The sequence below is a fragment of the Aythya marila genome (genome assembly GCF_965140915.1).
Source record: "Aythya marila genome assembly, chromosome: 15".
NCBI lineage: Eukaryota > Metazoa > Chordata > Aves > Anseriformes > Anatidae > Aythya > Aythya marila.
The window spans coordinates 7,602,829-7,627,457 of record NC_139056.1 but is presented as its reverse complement, the minus strand read 5'-3'; the positions used below and the strand labels follow the sequence as shown (position 1 = coordinate 7,627,457).

The 24,629-nt window shown below is 38.5% G+C and overlaps 1 protein-coding gene across 1 annotated transcript in view; it reads left to right on the top strand.

Annotated features, from left to right (window-relative positions):
* Positions 1-370: 370 nt before the first annotated feature.
* SHISA9 (shisa family member 9) overlaps positions 371-24,629 on the top strand; it is a gene marked incomplete at its 5' end in the record, with an annotated part of 178,034 nt that continues 153,775 nt past the window's right edge. Inside the window, 2 exons of the mRNA XM_082772883.1 lie at positions 371-981; positions 8,162-8,289. Coding sequence (XP_082629009.1) covers positions 371-981; positions 8,162-8,289 — 739 coding nt within the window. The remainder of the gene's footprint in view (positions 982-8,161; positions 8,290-24,629) is intronic.

The following is a 24,629-nucleotide window of genomic DNA, read 5'->3' as shown; positions in this document are numbered from 1 at the left end:
ACCTCCGCCTCCTCCTCCCGGGCGGGGCTGGGCGGCGGGCTGAGGGAGTTGTGCGGGAGCAGCGCTCCGGGCCCCGCAGGGGGGCAGCGGAAGGTGGCAGCCCCCGGCGGCACCAGGCGGCGCGGGGAAGGCTCGGAGCTCGCCCGCTCCCCTCCACGCCCCTCTCCCCCGCCGCACTCCGCCTCCCGCCGCCCGGCCCCCCCCGGCTCGCCCCGCTCCACAAGTGCCGCCCGGGGCTGCGGGGCTGCGGCACCGCCCGGGGCCCGGCCCGGCCCGGCCCGGCCCGCCCGGGGCTGTCCGCGGTGCTGAAGGGCTGAGTGCGAGCGGCCGGCCGGCCCCTGACGGAGCCAGCCCCTGTATGTTCGTATTTATGTTCAGCTCCTGGCGCAGCGCAGCATCCAGCAGCTCGAGCGGCGGCGGCGGAGGAGGCAGCGCTGAGCCGGGGCTGGGAGGCAGAATGGAAGGTTTTCTTCGGCTGCTCTTCGGCTACTTGGTGGCGGACCTGCTCACGCTGGTGTGTCGGGCTCAGGAGAAAGCCGGCCAGCAGCTGGGGAGCTTCGTGGTGCTCTCAGGGGGGAACCACTCCAGCCTCGGGGAGCAGCTGGACCCCTCCGAGCCACCTCCCACCCCGGACTTCTGCAGGGGTTACTTTGACGTGATGGGGCAGTGGGACCCCCCCTTTAACTGCAGCTCGGGGGAGTTCATCTTCTGCTGCGGCACTTGTGGCTTCAGGTTTTGCTGCAAGTTCAAGAAGACGAGGCTGGATCAAAGCACCTGCACAAACTATGAGACGCCGCTGTGGATGAACACTGGGAAGCCTCCTTCCCGCATCGACGACCCTCTGCACGACCCCACCAGGGATAAAACCAACCTCATTGTCTACATCATCTGCGGGGTTGTGGCAGTCATGGTGCTGGTGGGGATCTTCACCAAACTAGGGCTGGAGAAGGCGCACAGACCCCAGCGGGAGCACATGTCCAGGTAAGGCTGAGTGCCAGGTAGCAGGGTCGTGTCGTGTGCCCCCCCTGCCCTCCTCCTCTAACACACACACAAAAAGAAGAGAGGAGCCCGTGTGTTCCTGCTAAACAAACACCTCCGGCCAGGCAGGCTGCGTTCTCCTGCAAGGCGACCAACGGAGAGACCAACTTCGCAGGACAGGGCTCCTGTGGTTCCCCGAGCCTGGGTTATCAAAGTGCATGTATACTGAGGAAGACTAGAAATAACTGGGGAGTCTGCACAGACAGCAGTCCATTTTTATCTGCAGCGTCTGACCCTCTCCCCAGTAAGATCCAGCAAGTGTTCCCAGATACACTGTGCACGAATAGGAAAACAAAATCCTGAAACCAGCAATACTGAATTACAGAAAGCCTGATGGGTTCCCTCTTCCAACTGTTTCAAAGCTTGGAAAATGTTTTTACTTCTCAACTGAAGCATGTAAACAAATGTCATCTCACCCTCCCTCTCCAGCTGCAAAATGATTTTGGCAGGACCTTCCCTACTCCCCCAACCCTTGCAAGTGTGTGAGCTATTTGTAAAATATCTGAGCTGTAAAAATGAGCCAGGGTAGAAGGGAAAAGGGATAACAAAATGGAAAATCTACTGTAGAATTTCTTAATATTTTCCAGTTACTGTTGAGAGGTAAAAAATGGAATATGAAAATCTTGCATCCATATACGTGTGTGTTATACTCTATATCCACAGTGTAATGGCTGAGTTACATCAAAGAGAACCTCCCCCACCTAGAGTTAGGCATGCTGTGTGCTGTCTACTCCAGATCCTGGCTGCCTAGTGGTGGAGAGGCAGGTGGGCAGCTCGGGACAGAGCCCAGTGGCTTTAACAACATATTTCAAACCAAGATTGTCACAGCAGTTCAAAACCAAGGCATAACACATTTGTCAAGTTTGCAGTCTGTCTGATTTTTTATGCTAATCCCAAGCACATGAAAGTAAAGCAGATGGGGTAAAGGCATTGAAAAAGGCAAATAGCTCCATTAAAGAGTCTAAATTGATTCCAACATCTTGGGCAACTTCAGTGATGAAATGCAATTAAAAGGATGCCTTCTACTGGACATGCAGTGTGGCAGAAAGCTTCCTCTTGCCCTGCTAATGGTGTGGTTCACAATCTTTAAAGCTTAGATGAAGAATCTTCCTCTGAAATACAGCCCAAGATATCAACTCAACACCTGGAGCCGTATTTTTTTTTTTTTTACTGAAGTTCCTGTATGGATTTTTGTTTAACAGCTTATCCTGAAATGAACAGGAAAAAGCCACCAAAATACTCCTGCAAATGCATCACCAGTTCACTAGCAATTATTTGCTATTTTTAAACTGGCTGATATGGATACTACCGAGAACAAAGCACATCACAGAAATTTTAGTCAACTCAACACTGTGTGTCAGTGGTAATTCTGCAAAGACAGTTTTTGTTGAGCAAGGTATACTAATCCTTTAGACATTTTGAATATTCTGAACTACAAAATTGAGAAAAAGAAGAATACACGGATCCCAATTTCTTCTTAAAATCTTACTCTTAAACTAAGGAGCTGAAGCTTGTTTGGAAAAAGCTCTCCTTTGCTTCTGCTTCTGTCTATTTCTGTAGTGTCTTCATGCAGGCAAAAAGACAGGGCTTGTAACAGTTACAAAAACCAGGACAAAGTGAAGGTGTAGCCTTCCCCTTCCTAGCTTAAATAGATCGCATTTTCTACTAACAGAAATATTCGCTAAAGAAGCTCTGTATATTTGCTATTTAAAGTACAGGTGTGAAGTATCCTGAAAGGATATTCTGTCTTAGTTTTTGGAAAGAGAATTTTAGGGGATTGGAAAATCATTCTGAAATCCTTCAGTGATGTGTGCATAAAGATTAGGTTTCTGAAGTGGTTATTAGAAAGGTCATGTCTTACCCTGATTACTTAACACTGTCTGAGATCTTTCCTCACCATGAAAATGTTCAAGTCAGGATTATAGCAACTTGGAAAGTCATGATCACATGGAAAAACAGTCACCCACTCAGTACACATAATAGCTAGTCATGTTCTGAAAAAGCAGCGCTACTGCTCCCCCCCAAAAAAAAAAAAAAAAAAAAGTTCTCATACTCCTATTACAGCTGCATGGGGTGGGTTTATTGTTAATTGTAAAAGGAATTAATTTGTAAATCTCTTGGGCAATCTAAAAATCTGTTCACTGAGTGAATAATTGAAGTAACCCCTTTGTCCTCGGATGTGTGTTTAACTAAAATATTCCATCCTAGTTCATTTTACACTACTAATGCTGTGCAAATGAGGCTGCAGTGCTTAAGAAACAAATAATTTATCTGTTTAAGCAGTTAACAGTACCAGCAATTAAAGTAATATCTAGCCTGTATTCATATTCACCATTTTTTATCACACATAACTATAATATCAAACAAAAAACAAAACCAGAAAGAACACCCCTTACGTCTTTTATGTACTGAACCTTATTAACAAGCAAAAGTATAATGCACTGAGAGTGTTAGGTAGGCCAAATTAGAAGGACTAAGTGTTACTCCATTTTGGCTGGCAGCAAGAAACACATGGAGGCTGATTTGTTTTCAGTTTCCTTAGCTAAGATTGTCTCCTTTCCCTCCCCTAGCCAAAAGATACATAAAACACTGCAGTCCTCTCCATCCTAGGAAAAGATTCACCTACAGAAGGGCTGACATTGCTTATCAAAAAAGCAATGCATAATATAAACTGATCTTTTTTATGAGGGCTGAGTTTTTTAAAAGTGAACCAAATACAATTGGTATAAATAATGTATTTCCATTTTTTATTTATATTAAAATATATGAACAGCTACCTGACACATGGGAATAAGAATGATGATCTGTAAATAGGAAGTAAGAGTGTGCCACACACATTAATTCCTTATATTATTTCATCTTATAGTCAGTAATCTGCTGCTGAAGTAAGACACGTGTGTGTTAGAGTGGTACAATATGCAAATAGAGGAAACTTCACAGACTCGGTGAGTGTAGTTTCTATAGTCTTTCAATACATTGTGTTTACTGCTATACCAAAACAAACCAAGAATGCTCTATTCATTTCCCTGATTTTTCCTGAAATATTCAACAATGAAAAAGCATTGGGAAAATGTACTTATGCAGTGAAAACAATGCATAGTAAAAAAATCTCTAGTGGGAAAATCTATTTAGAAAAAAAAGGTCAAAATTTATTCTTTTTTAGGGAATTTGTTACCTCCTTTTGTTTTAAACAAAAAGACTCCAAGTATGGAACTGCTGACATTTTCTTTCTTGTTAGATCAGTGCTTTTCAGTTAATCACCTTGCTGTTGGTATGGAACTGTAAATATGGAAGATGAAAATGGAGAGGGAAGGACAGTATCAACTCTACATGGCACATTTGCCTTTAGACATCACATGATAATACATTGTTTATATCATTCTCCCTTTGTTACTTGACATTAAAAGGAGACAAAGGAGATAAATGTTCCCTTGGGTACAGTGTCCAAGAGCTAAGCAGTAAGAGTAGGGTCCAAGCAGCGTAACTTCTTTACCCTCCTGCCTTCTAAGAGAGCAAGGGAGTAAGATGGTGTATGGTACCAGACATGGCAAAGGGAACGCATGTGGCAGCATTGTGTCTGAAAGGAAACAGAGAAGGGATCTGCCTCCTGAAGCAGACCTAGAAGCTCTGCTAGGCATATGAGGGCAGCATGTGCTTGCTGCTTAAGACTACAGCAATGAGACTTTTAGGCTCCCTAGTTAAAGTGGAGAATGCTGTCTCGAAAATTTGTAGAAAAGGAAAATGCTTTACTTTTGTTCCATGGAGGAGATTTTTCTGTAAATAAAGCTACACTTTTGTCTTCTTCCCTAATCCTTGCGGAGAATGTGCAAACAAACCAGGAACTGAAAGAACAATATTTACAATCATACTCGTACTCTATAGATCTTTTTTTTTTTTTTTTTTTTTTTTTTTTCTAAGCAGTGCTTCTGACAGCCTGTTAGCAGCTTACCAAATATTATGAACCATCTGAGCTCTTCTTTTATCCTTCACAATGTGCTGAGCTCACAAGTCAAGCCTTTTGTTGATCATTCAATAGGCATGTACCTGGGGCCAAAAATAGTCTGACTTGCCAAAATACTGAATCCTATGTGTGAAATTATTTCCCTCACGGGTTTTGACCCAGTTCTGGAGGCAAAATATGACAACTGACCTTTCATGAAATAACCTGTGTTTCAGCTTCTTCAGGCTTATAACCATAAGGGAAATGTATGGCTCCACATGTTTTTATAACATCTGTAAGTTATATTATATATCCAAAGAGAAAAATCCTGTGGAAAGAGAAATCCTGAAGTTTTGTGATGCTTGGATAGTTCTGGGGCACGAACTCACACATAGGTAACATTTCTCCACTTCTGTAATGCTACAGTCACTAGCAATATACAGAACATACGGATACGGCTACCTGATTAGAAGGTTATCTTGTAGTTTGCATTTCCTTAAGAAATCATCAAATACAGCAAAGGTGTGGATAAAGATCCTCTGCATATATATAATTTTTCAGTGGGACCTATTTTGTATGATTCAGGTGAGACAAATGCATGGAGGTATTAAAACAGTTTGGTGGCCTATGCAGAAGTTTTTGAAGCACACATCTGTTCAAGCATGTTATGTTCTAGGGTGCAAAACTCCCTTTATCAATTACATTATATGGACAAATCCCTAAAAGAACAAAATACAGGTACAGCATTTCGTTTGTGCTTCAGTAATACAAGCTACCACACATTTTTAACTCTCCCTTACACCAGTGGAAGATAAGGACAAGCTTTGTTATGTGACCTACTCCATCCTGAGAAGATCGTAACTTTGGCTAACACAGTACAAACATAGGTGCCACGCTATTAAAAATACAACTTCATTATGAGAAGTTCATTTTTCCTTAATGCAGTTGGAATTGGACAGCTCATTCCTTAAAAACTCTTCAAAAAAAGCCACCTTAAAATGGTAGGAAACTTAGTTGGCATTTTCACAGACCGGCAGCAGTTAATCTGCTATCACATGTGGTGTTATTTAAAGTCTACAGTGAACAATATTTACAATCAGATTAAGGGCAATGAGGAAAGCATTTCTGAAAACCCTCTCTCACAAAGTTGGGAAATACTAATCTATGTATTATGAGATCACACAGCTTTAACTTGCACATCCAAGTTAGGAACTTTCATTTGCCCTTCTTCCCTTCCCAGACTTTTCTCCACCTGTAATTTCTCTGGAATAAGAATATTGATGTCAATAATTTCCTTTGTATAAAGAAATATTGCATTAATTGACTAGATATTGATGCTTTTGGTGCCCACGTATTCAAAACTATGTTTTGCAATATAATGCTTTCCTTTTGCACCATTTTCTACATACCTTTGTGAGATCTCTCCTAGTGAATTTTTATTTTTCTGCTATCTAGGCCAGCTCTGCTATTTCTGCTGTATAAGCATTGCTTCAAATGGGAACATTGCTCTGATACCATTAATCATTTGGTTGCTATCTCCTGACCTTTTACAGCATCAACAGAGTACTCTGTAACATGTTGATCACAACTGTAACTAATATTTTAATAACACAATGCTAGCTATAAACACAAGGAAACATCAGTATCATTCAGATGTGTACCAAAGCAATGTTCCTGCAATCTGAGAGCAAGCTCCAGCTCAGAATTCCTCTCTGTAGTTTAAATGAAGCTACTATTTAATATTTAAAAGTACAGTACTTCTTGATCAAGAAATCAACATATCACAGAAGTGCAGTGGAAGAGCTAGATGGTACTTGTGGCTTTCACGAATGAATGTGGTTATTTTTATTTATTTATTAGTTTATAAGCTAGTCTTCCTTGACGCGCTATCTGGGACATTGTATATATTTTTTGCAGAAAATTAAACTAAACTAAAAAGGGCACAGTGCCCAGAAGATGCAGCCATTCCCTTAAAAACTAGCTCAAAAGAGCTAAAAATTAGAGGCAAATAGTGGTCAGTGCTGCATTAACGTGAACAGAGAGGCCTTGCACGGAACCCTGAAGACCCTCATTCCACCCACCGTGTCTGTCCTTTGCCCAAGGGAACAGCTTCTGCAGGCGGGCCAGTTATTTTGTACCATTGAGCTTCAGCAGGTAGTTACACAGCATGTACCTAGGGGCTCATCCTGCTCCTAGCGGAGTCAGTGGTAGAAATCCATGGCCCAGCATCACAGAGAGGGGTAGGTAATGTCATGCTGAGAGCTTCAGAGCTTAAAAGGTAGCTGATACAGGTGTGCATGCTTACCTATGTGCCTGAGAACACAGTTCTACCAGGCAGGTTGCTTGGCAGTGAAACTAGTCTGGAAAAAATACACAAGCACAGGATGAACCCATCTCAGATACGTCAGATACAGCTTCTGCCTGCAATGCTGCAGAACACCCCCGAACCACTATCTGGTTGGGCCTGGCCTAACTTTTAGGACCCCTTTTGCTTGCTCTCTGTCCTTCCATTAGGTTTCATCCTGTTTCTGAACTAGCTTCAAGGAAGCCAGCAGTGTTGCCATGCAAGCTGTGGTCTGTCTTAATGATCAGGTGGCTGTCACAGAAGTAAGAAAAGACTATTTTTAGCTCCCTTTCTGTATGGGAACAGTTTAAATCCCTGATTATGGCAGGTGCTATACCTACTGGATTGCTACAGTCAGGTGACCTTTCATCTTTGATAATAATTTTCAAGAAAAATGGCCAAGACCTCTGCGTGGTGGGTGCCCTGTGCAGTTAGTTGCATGCATGGGAGCTAACCTCAGCAGACCCTGCTGGGAATCTAGGTGTGAGGATAACTGCAGGGGCCGGTTCTGTGCTGCTCAGCTGCCAGCTGAGTGCAGTGGCAGAGCTGCAGTGGCAGTCACCAAGCACAGGCAATGGCAGAACTCTGCAAGTCTCAACAAGCTAAAATTACATTCCTACAGAGCCAAGACAGCTGAAGAACTTAACGTGTCTATTACTGCTAGCACACTAAGGCAGGCTAAATAGCCTTAGGTGCAAAGTCTCACAATGAATCTAAGTCCTGATTTGTCCTGAGACATTATGATGGGCCGTATCTCAAACTAAATAAACTGTAAAGCATTGCAAATACCTTACAGATTTTGCAACAGATTTATCTGATTTCGTTTGTTTGTTTTTCAGGGCTCTTGCTGACGTTATGCGACCTCAAGGTCCTTGTACAACAGATCATATGGAAAGAGATCTAAACATTGTAGTACACGTGCAACATTATGAAAACATGGATACAAGACCTCCTCCAAATAATTTACGTAAGTTGCATTAGAACTATATTAATGTTTGGAATGCTGGCACTAAAATGAGTACTATGGAATGAATATTGGTGGATGTTAAATGAGGATAGATGGCACAAGGATTCTTGCAAATTAGGAAGATTCTTTATCACAGAATTAGAAATATCTAGGTTTTCCTGGTGCAAATAGTGCAACACTAATGGCAAGCCATTTTGATTAGAAAAAGAGTTATTGTGCTTATTTTAGTTAGGTGTCTTGGTTGACTAATATTTGCTTTGTACTTTTGTCTCCTAACTGGTGTTTTTCTTCAGCTCATCAATCCATCCCTTATTCTATGTTTTGTTATATCAAAATAGAAATGGCTAAGCTTACAGCAAGATTTAACGAGACGTTTCATACAGCTGTAACACCCAATAGGAAAGTAGTCTCATTAGGCTGTTATATCATCTCTGCTAGTAAAATAGTTAAATACTTTCCTGGAGAGCATAAAGTTGTATGTGGTTTTCACTTTCTCATTCTTTTCTGTAATGGAAATATGAGAGAAAGGCTATTATTTTCTTTTAAATACTATTTTTATTCTGTGCCTGATATTATGTGTTTGCTATTGAAGGCAAGGAAAAAGTACACCTTGGAGTTTCGGAGGAACTATGGTGACATTTCAAGGGGTTCTGAAATCCTAGGCACCTTATTTCTCAGTCTTGTATTAGACCACAGAGCAGATCTTTCTCATGCTCAGATAAATTTTCCTTTCATGAACAGTTTCAGTGTAATTTTACTTTGCACATGTTTATGTATTTTGTATTCATCTATATCATTTATATGCATATATACATAGAAATTTTAGATTATATATTTACAATTTTAAGTTCAATATATTTATAAGTTTGTGTCATTCAGGAAGGTATGGATTATTAGGCAGTGGATGGCTTTATTCTGTGCTGTAGACCAAGGTAGTTGAGCATGTTACTGCAAATATACTTTTCCTGAAGTGGTATTTGTGGTTTGAAACATTTAAACTATATGCACAGGTCTTTTCCTTATCTTTCTGTAACCGCAGAAAGCAGAAAATTTGCTTATAGCTGGGCAAAGAATTAGTTTTATTCAGATTGCACTGTGCAGTTATTGTGAGATTTTGTTGCTCCCTTCTTTTGGGGGAACAGGGTAAGGACAATGAGAGAAAGAGATGACTCGTGCTGCATGCACTCTTGATACTTGTTTTGTGGTAGAGGCTGACTGTGATTTCTTATGCATGTGTTTACAGGATAACAGAGAATTAAAACTGTGACCTCTAATAAAGATACCACATATAGTGAGCTCTGACATCTAATCTGTCTGCACTGCTTGCCAGCAAAGTACTTCCACCTGGGTCTGTGCAGTTGTACAGTGCAGAGGGGGAGGTACCTACATACTGCAGCAGAACAACTCTAATTGTGTAAAAACATGCCACTTCTCGAGGGGAACTTATGCTTCTCTCTCTCAATCAAAGGTGCTCTAACCCCTTTATGCTCCTGTGGTTTAAGGAGGATATGCACTATCTCTCTCTCTTTGCTCTGTGTATTAGCTCTTGCTTGATCTCTTCTGATCCTCCCTGTGACCATGTTTTCAAGGAGGAAAATGCAAAATGCTAATGAACTCAGGGTACAATCCTTTGTTTCTCTCATACATGAAATGTTTATTAAGAATCCCAGTTAACGAAGAGAGCCAGAAAGTAAATAGATCCTTACTGCATTGATTGTGTCTAGAATTTTGTAATTTCACACTGTTTTACTTAAATCTTTGTATACTTCAATATACAATATACCACAGCAGGTCTTTAAACACATTAAGTTTCTTGGATTTGAATTCAGATTAACCAATATTCTATACATTTACTCATTATTTTGTATTTGTTGCCACTATATTCCCTCATAAACTCATCTAAAACATGACTAAATGACCTTGTAAAATTAGCCAATACATCATAAATGATTAAAGCATGTTGAGTGCATGTGCATTTATGGTGCAGGGAAAAAGCTTTAGAAAGAAACATTATTAAGACAAATACTCTATGCCCAGTATCTTAGCGATTTGAAATTTTATAGTGGAGTTCTGAAACACTGCAAGAGTGGGGATATTGCTGAACCATTGTCAGAGCAGCATTACCTACTAGTAGTGCTGAAAAAGTGACAGGCTTTTGGGGATATATTTACAAGGAAATAAATCAGACTGAATTCTATTCCAAATCTTTACTTAGACAGAGAAAATGAAGTGGTAACAAAATTATAGAATCGACACTTTGATATATATATTTTTAAGTTCTCTTTTCTAAGTTACCACTTTCTATCTACTAGCCATCTTGAAATGAAACTTAAAAATGTGATGTACTTTTCACATTGGTCCATAGATAAGAAGAGGGCAGGAGTAATTTCTTAGGCATTATATACCATTTCCATATTGTGTCTTTCAAGATACTGAAGACAAACTTTTGAAGGCCAAACTTTATTAAGAATGTTCTGATTTGAAGGGTCAGTTCCTGTTTCTGCCCTCTTGAAAAAACATCTTGCTGATGCTGCCAGCTCTGAAAAGTGGGCTGGCAAACTTTGCATGGGACAAACTTTGCATGACATCTGACACTGAAAATGAATGTGTCTTTATCCCTGGACTCCTTGTTACCAGAAAACAATGATTTTCTAAGCTGCCTGCAGTAAGCACAGATATTTGCCAAAATCAGCTGTGCAATGGAAGGCCAAAAGTAGACATTTCTTTTCAGTGTCCTGCAGTCTAAGAAGTGCAGTTTACCGACTTTCTTGTCCCTTCTTTTCTCATACTCAGAAAAGAAAAGCCATACTGGAGATTCTAGAAAAACATTTTTTTTTTTTTTCTGTGCCCATGTGAATCCAGACAACCTAGATGCTCATTAGTGAAAGCCACTTTGCCCTTAGTGGTAGTTAGTTGCCATAATTTTCTTTCTGTAATGTGCTTTCCTTAGGATTGCTTTTTCATTATTTCACCCCATTCATGCACATTAGAATGGAATAGTGCTTTGTAAACAAGCAGCAGTTATCTACCAAGAATCACAGCGTTCAAGTTTTCTAGCATGGCATGTTAAATAAAATAAAACAGACATGCATGTTAAAAACAAAACCAAGAGCAAACATTTCTGCAGAATTTGAGATCAGTTCTGTTCATCTCTATTTAACTTTCATGAACCTTAAGAAAGCAGCAGCATTCAGGATTTCTTTTTCTACTTATTGTGTTAGCAGTCAGCAATTTATTTAACTTGTTGGGATTATACTAATAGTGCAGCAGGAGCTAGGAGGCTTTCTAGCTACATCCTCATTTCTGGAAGGTGATTACTACTATTATTTCTAATTCATAATCTATTATGGCACAATGAAACAAATACTTAGTGCTATCCACAGTCACTTTTCCTAATGATCAGTAAAAGCTTGGTTAGTATTTCCTCAATAATAACTGGCCTTGCGCTCATATTTAAAGCATTTATGCAGAGTTCAAACATACAGCTGACTTTAAAGGGTAGACAATTCTAGATTATGATGGTTTTAAGGTGAAAAATGTTAGCTTTTACTTAGCTTGACATGTGTAAGTTGTTTCTTCATTTTTAATTTAACATAACAAAAAAGAAGGGAATTGCAAACACATCACTGAAAGGAGAAAGTGTTGCTGTATCAAAATAGCTGGTTTTAATACTGGCCAAGGATTTGCAGCACACGTGACTAAAATGACTTTTTCTCTTCTTAAATATATGCAAGGGAATAATGTGTTTGCTGCTGCATTTGATTGTCAGTTGTCCTGGATACTTACTGACTACAAATGCTAATGCTGAAAACAAAGCTAAGGCGTTTCTGTAATGGGTGCCTTATGATAAGTTAACTTTTGTTATTTCTTTGTGTTGAGACAGTAAATGTGAAAAGAGGAGGGTATTTTTTGAAGTTCTCACGTATTAGAATAAACACTCTGCATTGTGTATTCCTGTACTTCCCCCATGGCTGTAAGTAGAAGCTCAGTCCCTGTTTTCCAGTGAGAGAAACTGTCACTGGTTTGACACTGTGAAAATACAGTTGGAATGTGCAAGAGTTTTTTTGCAGTCTTTTTCATCCCTCATGAATATGCTTTTTTGTTGTTGAATGCAGAGCTCTTTGGCAAACTAATTATTTTTATGTTTAACTTACAAATATAACATCATCTGATATAAACAAGTGTATGGGTTTGCATTGCATTATATAAGCCCAATTCCTACTGATATAAAACACTAATTTACTTACTTGTGTAATAACAAAGAAGTAGTCACAGAGAACGTGAGGTATTACTCTAATAATATACTTGTGTTGGTAGGGGCCTTGAAGCTCTACTAAAAACATTGTTCTGATGGAGGGATGCACAATGCAAAGGACTGAACAAATAACTATCTTTGGCCTCATTGGTATCAAAGTTGCTTGATTACAGTAAAATGCTTTTTTAACATGGCTCCAGCCATGTTTTATGAGCGAGGAGATGGAGAACACCAATAAGTTTCCAAAAGATGCACAGTGACAGAAGAAGAAGTGAAGAAGTACTGCTGATGGAGTGCACTGAGACAGCGAAGAATGAGGGAGAATAAAAGGGCCCGCTTAATTGGAGGATGTCCTTAGTTCACAAGAAACTATAATGCTGTGACAGAGAGAAGGGAATGTAGTCAGTAAGCGCAGGGAATTTGTTTCCATTTCAAACCTTAGTTTTCATGGCCAGAATGCAAAACCTCATTTTACTGATCCATGGTCTACCCAGGAAGCACCTTAACACTATTACAAAAAATCAGATACTTTAGATAGTTCCTAACCTAAAAGCCGATAGGCTTAAAGTAAACTGAGAGACGGCTACTGAGTACATTTTGGTTGTTATATACAACAAGGAAGAAAGATTCTACTTTTAAATTACGTAAGTCTTGAAACTAATCACCAAAGAAAAAGCCCACATCACCATCACCAGCCATGTCAAAAGAAATACTGTATTTTTTTAACATAGTTTCTTGAGACCACTTTTCAAACCACTTTAAATTAAATTCTAGATACGGATTTCAACTGAAATTACAGTATCTAGTAGAACTTCAAAGAATTAACAAATTGGTGATGGATTTTTTCTTAGCTATAGAGGAAGAGTATTACAGCTCCAAACCTTCCATGCTGGACACGCAATTTCCCATACAAACTTCAAGTCTAAAGATGCTGTTCTCTTGCAATTCAGTCATTCAGTGTCAGACAGTGATGTTTAATCAGTTCTGAATGTGTGTTCAGTCTCACAATCGTTAATATAAAAATGTTAGTAATTTACATTCAGATTCTAATTCAGATTCATGATGCTGATTTATGAGAAGATGCTATGAACCTTCTTGAAACACCAATAAGGATTTTCAAGGAATTTAATTACAACCTGATAATGAGAGCTTGTGAGTTTATTTAGGAAAGATAAAACAGTAAAACAAATGAAATATCTCATTAAGCATTGACTGCAGTACTTTCCCTTAATTCGTTTAAAAAAAAAAAAAAAAAAGAAAGGATAATTTTGAAAATGTTAATATATACTACACACAGTAGCCTTTTATTAACACCTACACCTATCTTCACCTAGTGTAATATGTCAGAACTCTAACAAAGTTCTTACTAATTGCTTGCCTTTGGAATCAACCTTTCAACTTAATCTAGCAAGCAAAATAATAAACTAAAGCAAATAGAAAAGACAATAGCTTGCACCGCTAACAAGGACTCAGGGATTGTATCCCGTGTCTATAATCAAATACAACTGTGAACTTGAAGTCACTGCATACATTCACTGGGTTTCCTCTTTATTCTAAAGTGTTTCTTGGCAGATACGATGTTATTGGAAACCCAGTGAGAATGTCATGTACCCTTTCTGCAATTTTAGCCAGTGGATATGTTTTGAATGATATTGGGTAGATCTTCATAAGCTCTGTTCAATATAACCTTTCCCAATTGGACTCAACAATGAAGATTTTGCTCTGTCTTCATTTATTGTGCAATAAGAATAATTATATTAGATTACTGTCTTGCATTCTATAATTTACTTCTAGAGAGCTTTTAATTCAGATACATTTGACATATCTTCATAAAAATATTCATCAATGTAAAACATATTTGGGAGAAATACAGTTAATCACTGACATTATCCTTTAGTGGCAATAATTAGCTATGGAATAAAAATTATTTGCAATATACTTTTATATTTTATAATGCATTTTAAAAGGCTGAATGATTAATTAACAAAACAAAAAACATTGTCATAACAGAAGAGAGCGTTGCAGTGACAGACTATTACATAGGTAGCTTTGAGTCACACAACTTTAAACTTGAAAAGCACATGTAAGGGATGAGACTCATTTTGCTGTCATTGGAGTACAGATTAAAGTACTTTGAAATGCTGCCCAATAGTACAGGCATGTATTTACCATCTAGCAGACGAAAAGTTCAATATTTAAATATGGTTTGACCTTAGAAAACAGTTATATATTTCCCTTGGGAGTCCACTTTTACTTCTGTATCATCATCATAATTATTTAATAAGGGTTTAGTTCCACAGGTGTTTGTTATTAAGTATTGATACATGCTGTCATCAAACACTCTCCTGAAAACAAAGTTAATCCTTAGAAGAATAAGCATCGTCTACTGCTTTGACACTTTGCAATCTGAGTTTTACTTGTTAAATTTTATTAGTGAGGCATTATTCCCATTATATCAATTCAGTATCTAAAATTGTATTTTGTCTTTGGAGAGCTACACTGAATAATAGGATTCTCAGTGTTCAAGAACTTCCAGTGCAAAATATTCCCACTGTTTACCAGAAGTGTCAGCAAGATCCATCATCGATGCCTCATGCTTATCGCAATCTTTCATGTTGCTGGGATTCTTGCTGTCAAAAATTGGTATGGGAAACAATGCTAAAGTAATAGGAATTGTGTTTGCGGAAAAAAAGCAAACCAAACCAGAAAAAAAAAAAAAAAAGGCAAAAAGGCAATCAAAAAGCACCTTTTCACCTTTTGTTTTCATGGTTGGTTTGCCAATGCCATTGGAAAGACAAACTGCACTCGCTTTTTCTATGCCAAAACAGTATCGTTTTTAACTGTTGACTTACAGCTTAATCATCTTTCTAAATCCACTAACTTCCACCCTCATATTTTGTTTAAAAAATCATAGATTTATAACACAAATGATAAAAACATAAATTCAGTACTATGTTGATTTCTGTCTATGTATTCAGGTGTAAGCACAAACTGTTGTAAACTGATTTATCCACAGCTAAACATACACACTTTTAATGACTATTTATTTGAAACTTTGATGCTATACATTAGATTTTAAAATACCATTCTCAGAAATTTAACATTCCATAAAATTACTTCCCTCTTTGTTTTTGAATGCAGTCATACCAACTTTGCCAACCAGAACCTGTATATTGGTTACAAAATAAAGTAGAAGAGTTTGGCTGAATACATAAAATACATCCCAGTATTACCAAGTGATTGTGACATGCAATTCAGTGAGATGATGTTTTCAAATTTCGAACTACAGTTTCAATCGTAAATGGGTTTCAGAAGCTTTGTTCTCTGCTTTATATCATAATTTTCTTTGAAATGTACACATCAGCTCTGACTTCAGTTTTATTATCATAACATAAAGTCAAGAAGGGACTTGAGTGTTTAATATTTACAAAATGACTTTGTTATTCTTATAACAGAAACAATAGTTGAAAAAATCTCTAGAACCATCACACAAAACTGCATTAATAATCATTCACAGATTATTATGAAATCGACTTTAATGTTTTCTTAGGCATACTTATGAATTTAATTTTTAAGTTATCATATATAAATAGCTTTTAAGAGTCTTTCACTAGCATACTTTTGTTTTTAACTGATATGTCCATGCACCCAGTTTAAGGCTGTAACTATACTTCTGAGTCTGCAGTGAATTTATAACAGTCCAGAATAATCCAATTGGGTTTCACCATCTACTCCTTATCAGAAAAGGAAATGCATGTTTGATATGTAGTTATTTATACACACATGAGCATACACAAAAGAGACAGCACGTGCGTGACAAAATGTTGACAACTTTAGTGGGGTTAGCAACTATTTGTTTATCTGGAAGCATGCATAATAAACCAAGTGTCTCAAACACCTATGTGTTTATACCCTGAAGAGTTTGCTCTTACTACGTTATTTTGGCTTTTACACTCTACAGCATTAGCCAGAAAAACAAAAACAACAACAAAAAGCCTTTCCCATGTAGCCAGTTGCTCTTTCAGCAGTAACCTGATCAATCCTTATCACTTTTGAACTGCTTTATTGTTTTGTCTTAGCATATTCTCCATGCATGCAGAGCTTTGTGCTTCTATCACTGCCTCTTCTGCTGCCTATAACAAGCTGAGCCTTCTGAGTGACAAGTACTATTTGATGGTGCTAATTTCTGCTGTTTTAGAAAGCATGCGCTTGGCCATTCTGGACAGCATATGAAAGAGTACCACAACACACAAAAGTATAGCAAATGTCTAGGAGCATTTCATCTTACTGACAGGGCACTCAAGAGAAGCGACTTTCAGCCATAAATTACAGCATGCAGTTCAGAGATGGGGGAGGCACAGGCTGGGAGATCTTGCAACAACTGTAGGATTTTGATAGTGCTTACAATAATGCATAGTTTAAGCCAATTAGATGAAATTATGATCAGACAAAAGTCATAGCAACGCATTCACCTTCTTTAATGGCTCAAGGATTTCACCCAGGGGCAGTACAACTTCTTGGACATCACACCTATCTTATTGACGGGAATTAGTGTTTTGTAATTCATCTTGAATACAGCAGAAATGTAAAGAGAGATGCAGGAAGTTTAGCTTACAGCTTTGTAAAAGAAACTTTATACAGCTTAGAGAATTCAGTGTTGGAGACGGAAAAATGCATGTTCATGATTACTTCTTTTCCATTACTTTAACATTATTTTTCTTTCATTCTTGCTTATTCTCCTTGCTATTTCAAAGCACTTATAGGAAAAGAGGTCTGTGAAAAATAGTAATTTCTCTTGGAAATAAATTAATTGGCCCCAACCAAGATCTTTTCCACAGAAAAGATCCATAGAAGATCAGGAAAAAAAATTGGCGAATACTCTGTGGTGTAAGACATTTGCAGCAGGCTTCTTCATAGAAGTTTGACTGAAAGACCTCTTCAAGAGCTATACTGAGCAAAATTCACTTAGAAGAGATATCTCCTTGCTCTCTAGCATCTGTCCAAGGTTCATCTTTTGTCTGCAAGTCTGCACATCAAAGCCAGTAAACTAAAATTTTACCTTTGGAGCTCAACATACTATTCCTATACATGCCAAGGTCTGACTGGGATGACAGAGAATCCAGAGGCTGAGCCTGGATAAAAATGTGCATCTAGCAAAACCAGTAACAATTACCAGAAACTTCTGAATCTTGAAGAATATTAAGAGTAAAATTATTTATGCTTCTTTGCAGATGTCCACATTTAAACAGTTATGTTATAGAGGTCATATATAAAATACAAGAAAGCTCTTTCACTAACTTGTTCATTATATTAATAATTTAATGCACCTATCTAAGAGTTACCTAACACTAATTCTTTTTCCAGCTGTGATTCTACACCTCTTGTAGGGAGGTATAAATAACAGTGTGCAAATAGATTAGGCCTATTTCCTGTCAGGGTAAGCAATTTACAATAGCAAAAAAGTCATCAGGATTCTTTCCAAGTGCATACAAGTGACACACTTTATGATATGATGATCTTGCACTGTCATAGTCTAGCATTTTACAGCCATTAACATTTACTTACGAAAATCAGGCTAGAAATATTTATTTGGAAGCTACACATTCTTTCCTACGTGACACTTTATCTCCATTTCTACAACTACAGAGTCATAGATGGAGATTAACCCCAGAATCAGAGACTTGGAGTTAGAGTTGTGCTGGAAAGTGGCAATCACCTATCTATTCCATGCACAGAAAAAGATTTTTAGATTTTGCAATCTCCAGAATCACTCTAACGTTTTTAGAAAAAAAGATAAGAGGTCAATGAAAACATGGTCTCTGTAACTTAGTCTTATGTCTTAGTCCTAGTTCTGCTGAACCTGGAACTGAAATAACACTGGTCTTCCCCTTTCCTCTTTAACACCTCTTGTGTGGTTCACCAGAAACAGCAAGGATTGTGCCTCTGCACTCCATTATCTCAGTAACCCATAAGCAATGCTTCAGGTTCCCCTTGTGTTTCTTGATTTTTGCCTGGACAAAAGTAGTATGTTCTGGCTTTTACAGAGTTATCTATTCTGGTATATATGTACTGACTGATCAGCAAACAGAACAAACCAAGAAACTATGGAGTTGGTACTTTTTTGGCCTTTTGCCTCCGTGCAATCAAGGGGCAAATGGCTTAAAAGTTACTATGGGGAGTAACAGAGAGCTAGACAAAAAATTACATTAGCTATGTTCTCTTTTAAGAACAATAAATCTAGAGTTATTTACCAAGTGCAATAAAAGGCTACTGGGCATTGTTAGCATGAAATTTGGCTCCATAAATCAAGTAAGTATTGAGATGTTGCTCTGAGAGTCCGTAATCGTCAAATGGGGAGATCTAGTTATCAAAGGTTGGGCATGCCAGGAAAATAAGAAAAGAAGGATAAAAGAACCCATGGCACACCCTCTTCCCCACTGATCAAAGTTGTCTCCCAGCAGTCAGGATGATTCCTGGTCTGCAGGCTCTAAACTATTTGTATAAGAAAGTCTGAAGGGAGCAGGGATATATCAGAAGATCAGATCTATCACAGAGCAAAATGCAATCTCAGAACTTGGCAGATGATTTATTAATTGCCAATTATTCTTATTTCTACTTTACATGGTGCTAAGACTATGCTAGAACCTTCCAAGTGGAAAATCCACACAATAGTTAATGCAGTTCAAAAGCAGCATTAATCCTCCTTTATGGCTTGCAACACTCTTGGGAAAGAAGATACTGCACAGCTTCAAGGATGGAAAGTCACTGGTGTTAAGTAATCTGAGGCTAACTAGCAGATTACAGACAGAGAAGTCCTAAGTGCACACTGCTCTGTGTGTATGTATGGATTTAGAATTGGATTTACTTTCCCCACAGACCTGTAGAATATATGGAGTTCAAGACCAGAGCACCTTGGAAGTTGGTGAGCATGAGCTAGCAACTTTAAGAATACTCCTTTCATACAGTTGCTGACAGGACTTCTCAACTTTGGAGGAATTAACAGAAGAGGGGGAAATTTATCTTATCACCCAAGCAAATTAAAATTAGAACATACGCATGCCATACTCCAACATCATAGGCATGACTGAATTCTGGCAGCCACTATGTCATGATACTGAGTACTCTTCATCTTATGACTCCCTTTAAAATAGTGTCACAGTAACTTGCAGCCACAGATTTCACTAGATATGGTCTGTGTGAGAAAATTGCAGGTGGTATCCAGACTGCTTGCTCTGTCTTCTGGATTTGACAGCTCCTAACTCTGTCATTCTAACCAGCTTTCCTCTAGTTAAGATATGGAGTGCATTTCTACATAGTACACAGGATTACAACAGGCACACACTTCCTCATGTGTTGAAACAGTACCTGACACCCTACCCATATAAAAGATGGTGAGGTCTTACAGTGGTGCTGTGTCCCTCTGAAGCCACCCTGGGCTTGTTACGGTGTGACTGCATGAGAGCTAAGGGCCTATCTGAGCATCAAATCATCTTTGTGCTTCGTATTGGAGAGAGGTGCTGCAGGAGTCAGTGCAGAGCTGGCTCTGGTCCAGCAGTACAACGTTATCATATTTATGGCTAGACACCTGCAATTGGGTAGTAAAGATTGCTGCTGCCACAGCTGTCTGAAGTTGTATCCACTGCTATCACTACCAGTCAGAGCAAACTAGGTCTGGCAAACTACAGTACACAGTATCAGCAAGCCTGGCAGAATCCAATTCACGAATGAGGATCAGCGTAGCCTTAACATAGAGAAATGCTAGATGAAAAGATAACGTGCTCAGAGAGTATGTATTGAACTCATGGGATGAGAGGAGCTGTCAAAGGAATATACAGGCAAAAACTTCATCAAAGACGACAATGAAGGGATGCCTTTCACAAGGAAGATGTCAGAAAGCACAGAGAGAGATTGGGTTCAATTTAAAATGCTCCAGAGATTCTTTTTTGAAAAAGGATTCAAAATTGCAGAACTAGGCAGTGTATAACACCTACATAGCTCACCGAACCTTCAGAGCAGAGAGCTGTGCCAGCAGAACAGCCATTACCCCCGTGGGGAAACATACCTGGACTGGCCATTTGGCACTGTGTCAGTTTAACTCACTTATAAATGTCTGGATGACAACCCTATTGTATTTTTCTTTTTAAGCCACACATAAGTAATATCAGAAAGAGAGTAAGCAAAAACGAGCCTGAAAATCAAATTCATTTTACCACAATGGTAATAATAATTTAATGCTTTACCCAGCTGTGACTCAAAAGCAGTCCAAGCAAAGTGTCTTCCTCCCCACCCTGAGAGTATCTCAGGGATGATACCATTGTTCAGCTCAATTTCCCTCTCTCTCACTTGATCTTTTTCTCTCCCAGCAAAGCTTTTATTGCCTTCATGTTTGTGATTCTGCTTTTCTGTGCCTGACAGTAGTAATGAAGATATGCCACAGTTACTGACAAGGCAAGCATTCTAGAAAAATTCTGCCAGAAGAAATGAAATGAAATACTGAATACTTGACGTTAGTTTCTGGAAGTGATCACTAATATGTAAATTTATGTCATGCTCTGTAACTTAAAGAAAAAAACAGATTTGTTTAAAGGTCATCAGTAATTAAAAGAAAAAAAAAATCAATGAAAAACATTTACAAATGCATGGGAAAAGCAACTTGCTGTTTAAAAGTCCGTGCAGCAAAAGGATCCATAAAGGTGATATCGGGGACAGTATACATTTGTCTCAGTTTCAACAAACACAATAGCTGAAAAAGTGTTACAGGTTTTTAAAAGCTTGAAGTTTTGCTTCTTGGCTGAGAGTAACACGTTTTTTAAAAACAAATAATTGTGTTTTCCTACATCCTTTAACCTTCTTATCACTTCAAGACATGGCGTCTCTTATGTGTTCTGTGAGCAAATACAATGTTCCTCCTCTGTCCCCATTAAATTTCTGAATTTAGGCCCTGCATGTACAGAGTATTATAAGATGCCATATCACCCCTAGCTACCTATGCTAATATATGTGTCTTGTACTTTGTGACATGTAGTACATAATATTCTCAGTGCTTCACTGGCATGGGATCAAAAGGATAAATGGAGAAGAACATAATGCATTTTTTTCAGCCACTTAAACAATCCTCATTTTCCTATCCCTTCTAAGCATTAGTGGGGAAAGAAGCTGTTCATTTATATTTATGCACCATTGTATGAACTACCAACAAAAGGTGCCTTCCAGGAGATGCATTTTCTTATATCATGCACAGTTACTATCACAAGATCCCCTGAACTAACTTACTACATATTCTGTAACAAACGTGTTTCAGCAGCAGCAGGATCTTTCTGCCCATTATTTACAGCGTTTTATCATTATGGAAGTGATTAGCAATACAGGCACAAAAAGGTCAAGAAATTTATATCTTCTTATCCTAGGAATTAGCACAAAATAGTGTAAAATTTACGATAGTGTACTGATCCTGATACAAAAGCAGCGAAAGTCAGGTATTATCTTCCACTGTCTTTGACAGTCTTTGAATCGCATCCACTATATTTTAAATAAATACACTTGAGATGTGACAGTATAATTTGTATCAACATAATGCTATAATAATTTCAGAAATATAATACAATAAAAACTATCATTGTTTACATAATCAAGATATTCCCATCTCATAATCCAAGGATGCTTGTAACAATCTGTTATAGCACTTACGGTAACATTATTACCTACCCTGGGTACACTGAGATGTAATTTAAAACAGAAACAACAGAGTATTGGGGATAAGGAAATGCTGATCAAAACCTTAAGGATTTCTGGAGGTCACAACCACCTTGGCAGTCTGCCAGGCACGGAGCAGCTGACTGGGGAACACTTCCCACTTCCCTTGCAACTCCAGGTTATTAAAACAAACACTTCAAAGAAGTTAAGAATTGGCACTAATTAGCAGCTCATTTCTGGGGGGGAATGGAAGAAGTACAAGTTTTCTAGCATCTATCATGCAAGACTAAATGAGTAAAACAACTATTCAGACTAGTGTATTAAATTGTATACAATTCACTAAAGAAATTAGCACAGTTAGCAATGATGGTTCAAAAGTCATGTAAAAGCTGAGTGTAAGAAAAAATTCCTTCTACTGAAATGGACATAGGCACTGAAGAAATCATTCATGGAAACAAAAAAGCCTGAAGGGACTGGATGGTGATTAAATAGAACATGGAGCTTTTCACATCCAGATCCCCTCTTTAAATACAGCCTAGCAAGTTTAACACCAGCCAGTTTGTAAGTTTGCAGCCTAAACTATCCATCACTAGATTTCTAATCCTTTGAGCATTAAATATTCTGGAAAGAAACAAGCCTGCCAGTGTTCTTAATGGTGTCAGTAACCTGCTCTCTTAAGCAGACAGACTTGCTAAAAACAGAGATGAGAGTGTTTATTAGCAAATGTTTAATTTATGAACACATTTGGTCTTAAGGAACAAAAATAAAGGTCTTTTAAACAGTAGGATGTTAGCCTTATTGTTTGCATTTCAGGCGGAATCGTTACTTGGGGGAACAAATTCTGGGACAGGCTGAGGGTAACTGGGCTGAGCGGTGTGGTGCTGAGCCTCTTTCCTATCCTCCCTCCCCGGTGTTACAACATGCTCAGGGCTAAAGTAACCTCAGTGATATTGAAGGTCACTCAGTGTGGGAGAAGAAAAGAAAAAAGTGAACAGGCAAAAATGTGATCCACCTGCAACATGCTCACATCGGCAGACCTCCATCTCCGAACACCTCTAAGCTATGAAATGCAGCATGTAGGGGAGCTGCACAGGCTTGTGGATTCACAGTTTATAAAGAAGAAATGAGTTTTATAGATCTGTGATCTATACAGACACCCCCTCTCAAATATGTGTCCTACAATTTTATGCAGCAGTTCTTATAACCAGCATGTGAGCTGTGAAGCCAAACTGCTGATAGCCTTCTGTACTAAGTGTTGTATTGTACAGTATTTTACTGACTTTTGATAAATGCTTTTCTTTACTTGCTTTGGTATCATATATTAATACAAAACAGAAGTGTAAAATATGCTTATAATCCTGAGAGTTCTGTTAAACCCTAAGTGATATTAGGAAAGAGGAGAAGAATACTAATGGAAACAGCATATACTGAAGATTTTGCTTTCATGTGAATGCAATTAGAGCTATTCCCTTAAGCTAATACGATAAGTAACTATCTGAGGAAACCCAAAGACTCTGCGAATGTGCAGGAGGGAAAGAGTAGTGTTTGCTTGGTGTTCAATGGCCCATGTGTAATAAGTTGGCAGTTCCATCTATTTCCTACCGGACAAAAGTCTACAGCAGAAATTCCTGATTCTCCCCTCCTCCAGCTGCACATTTGCAAGTTCAGCAGTGAGACCAAAGGCTGAATTAGGAGAGACAGGACTATCTTTTCACAGCTATTTTATTTTTTTATTCTATAGATAAAGATATGCACACAAATAAATTCCCATCACATATATGGCAATGTGATTCAGCACATCAGTTAATTTCCTGAGGATCTGTACATGACTGACCAACTCCTATGCTTTTTCCCAAAGTATTCTGAGACCTACTCTGATATTCTGGAATTTTGATCTTTCCCTAACAGCATTTACCAAACTGATACAAACAGATTAAGTTCTTTGAAAGCAAAATAATGTTTTAGAGTTTTTGGTAGTTACCCTGATTTCTAAATGATAGACTAGTAATAAAGAGCATATACATGCAGGAAGGCTCACAGCTCTAGTTATTTATTTATTTATTTTTAAGAAATGATGTTGAAATGATTGCTAAATACTGGTAGCAAATGTTGCATATATATGGCATAGCGCAAACACACACTGAATATGTGGTAGCTTGGTATGGCACAATTGTTATTAGCATTAACTTGCTGTGTCTGGTATTTTTTTTTTTTTGCCTGCACACATAATGCACTTCAAAAAACCTCTGCACCAAAGCACAGCCACAAGTAGATCCCACAGCACTGTATACAATTGCCAATACGAGGCAGAAAGCTGTCAGCCTTACTTGTTCCTTACATTTTAGCTTGATCTTGGCTGGGATTTAGACTGCTTTTTTGTAATGCACCTTAT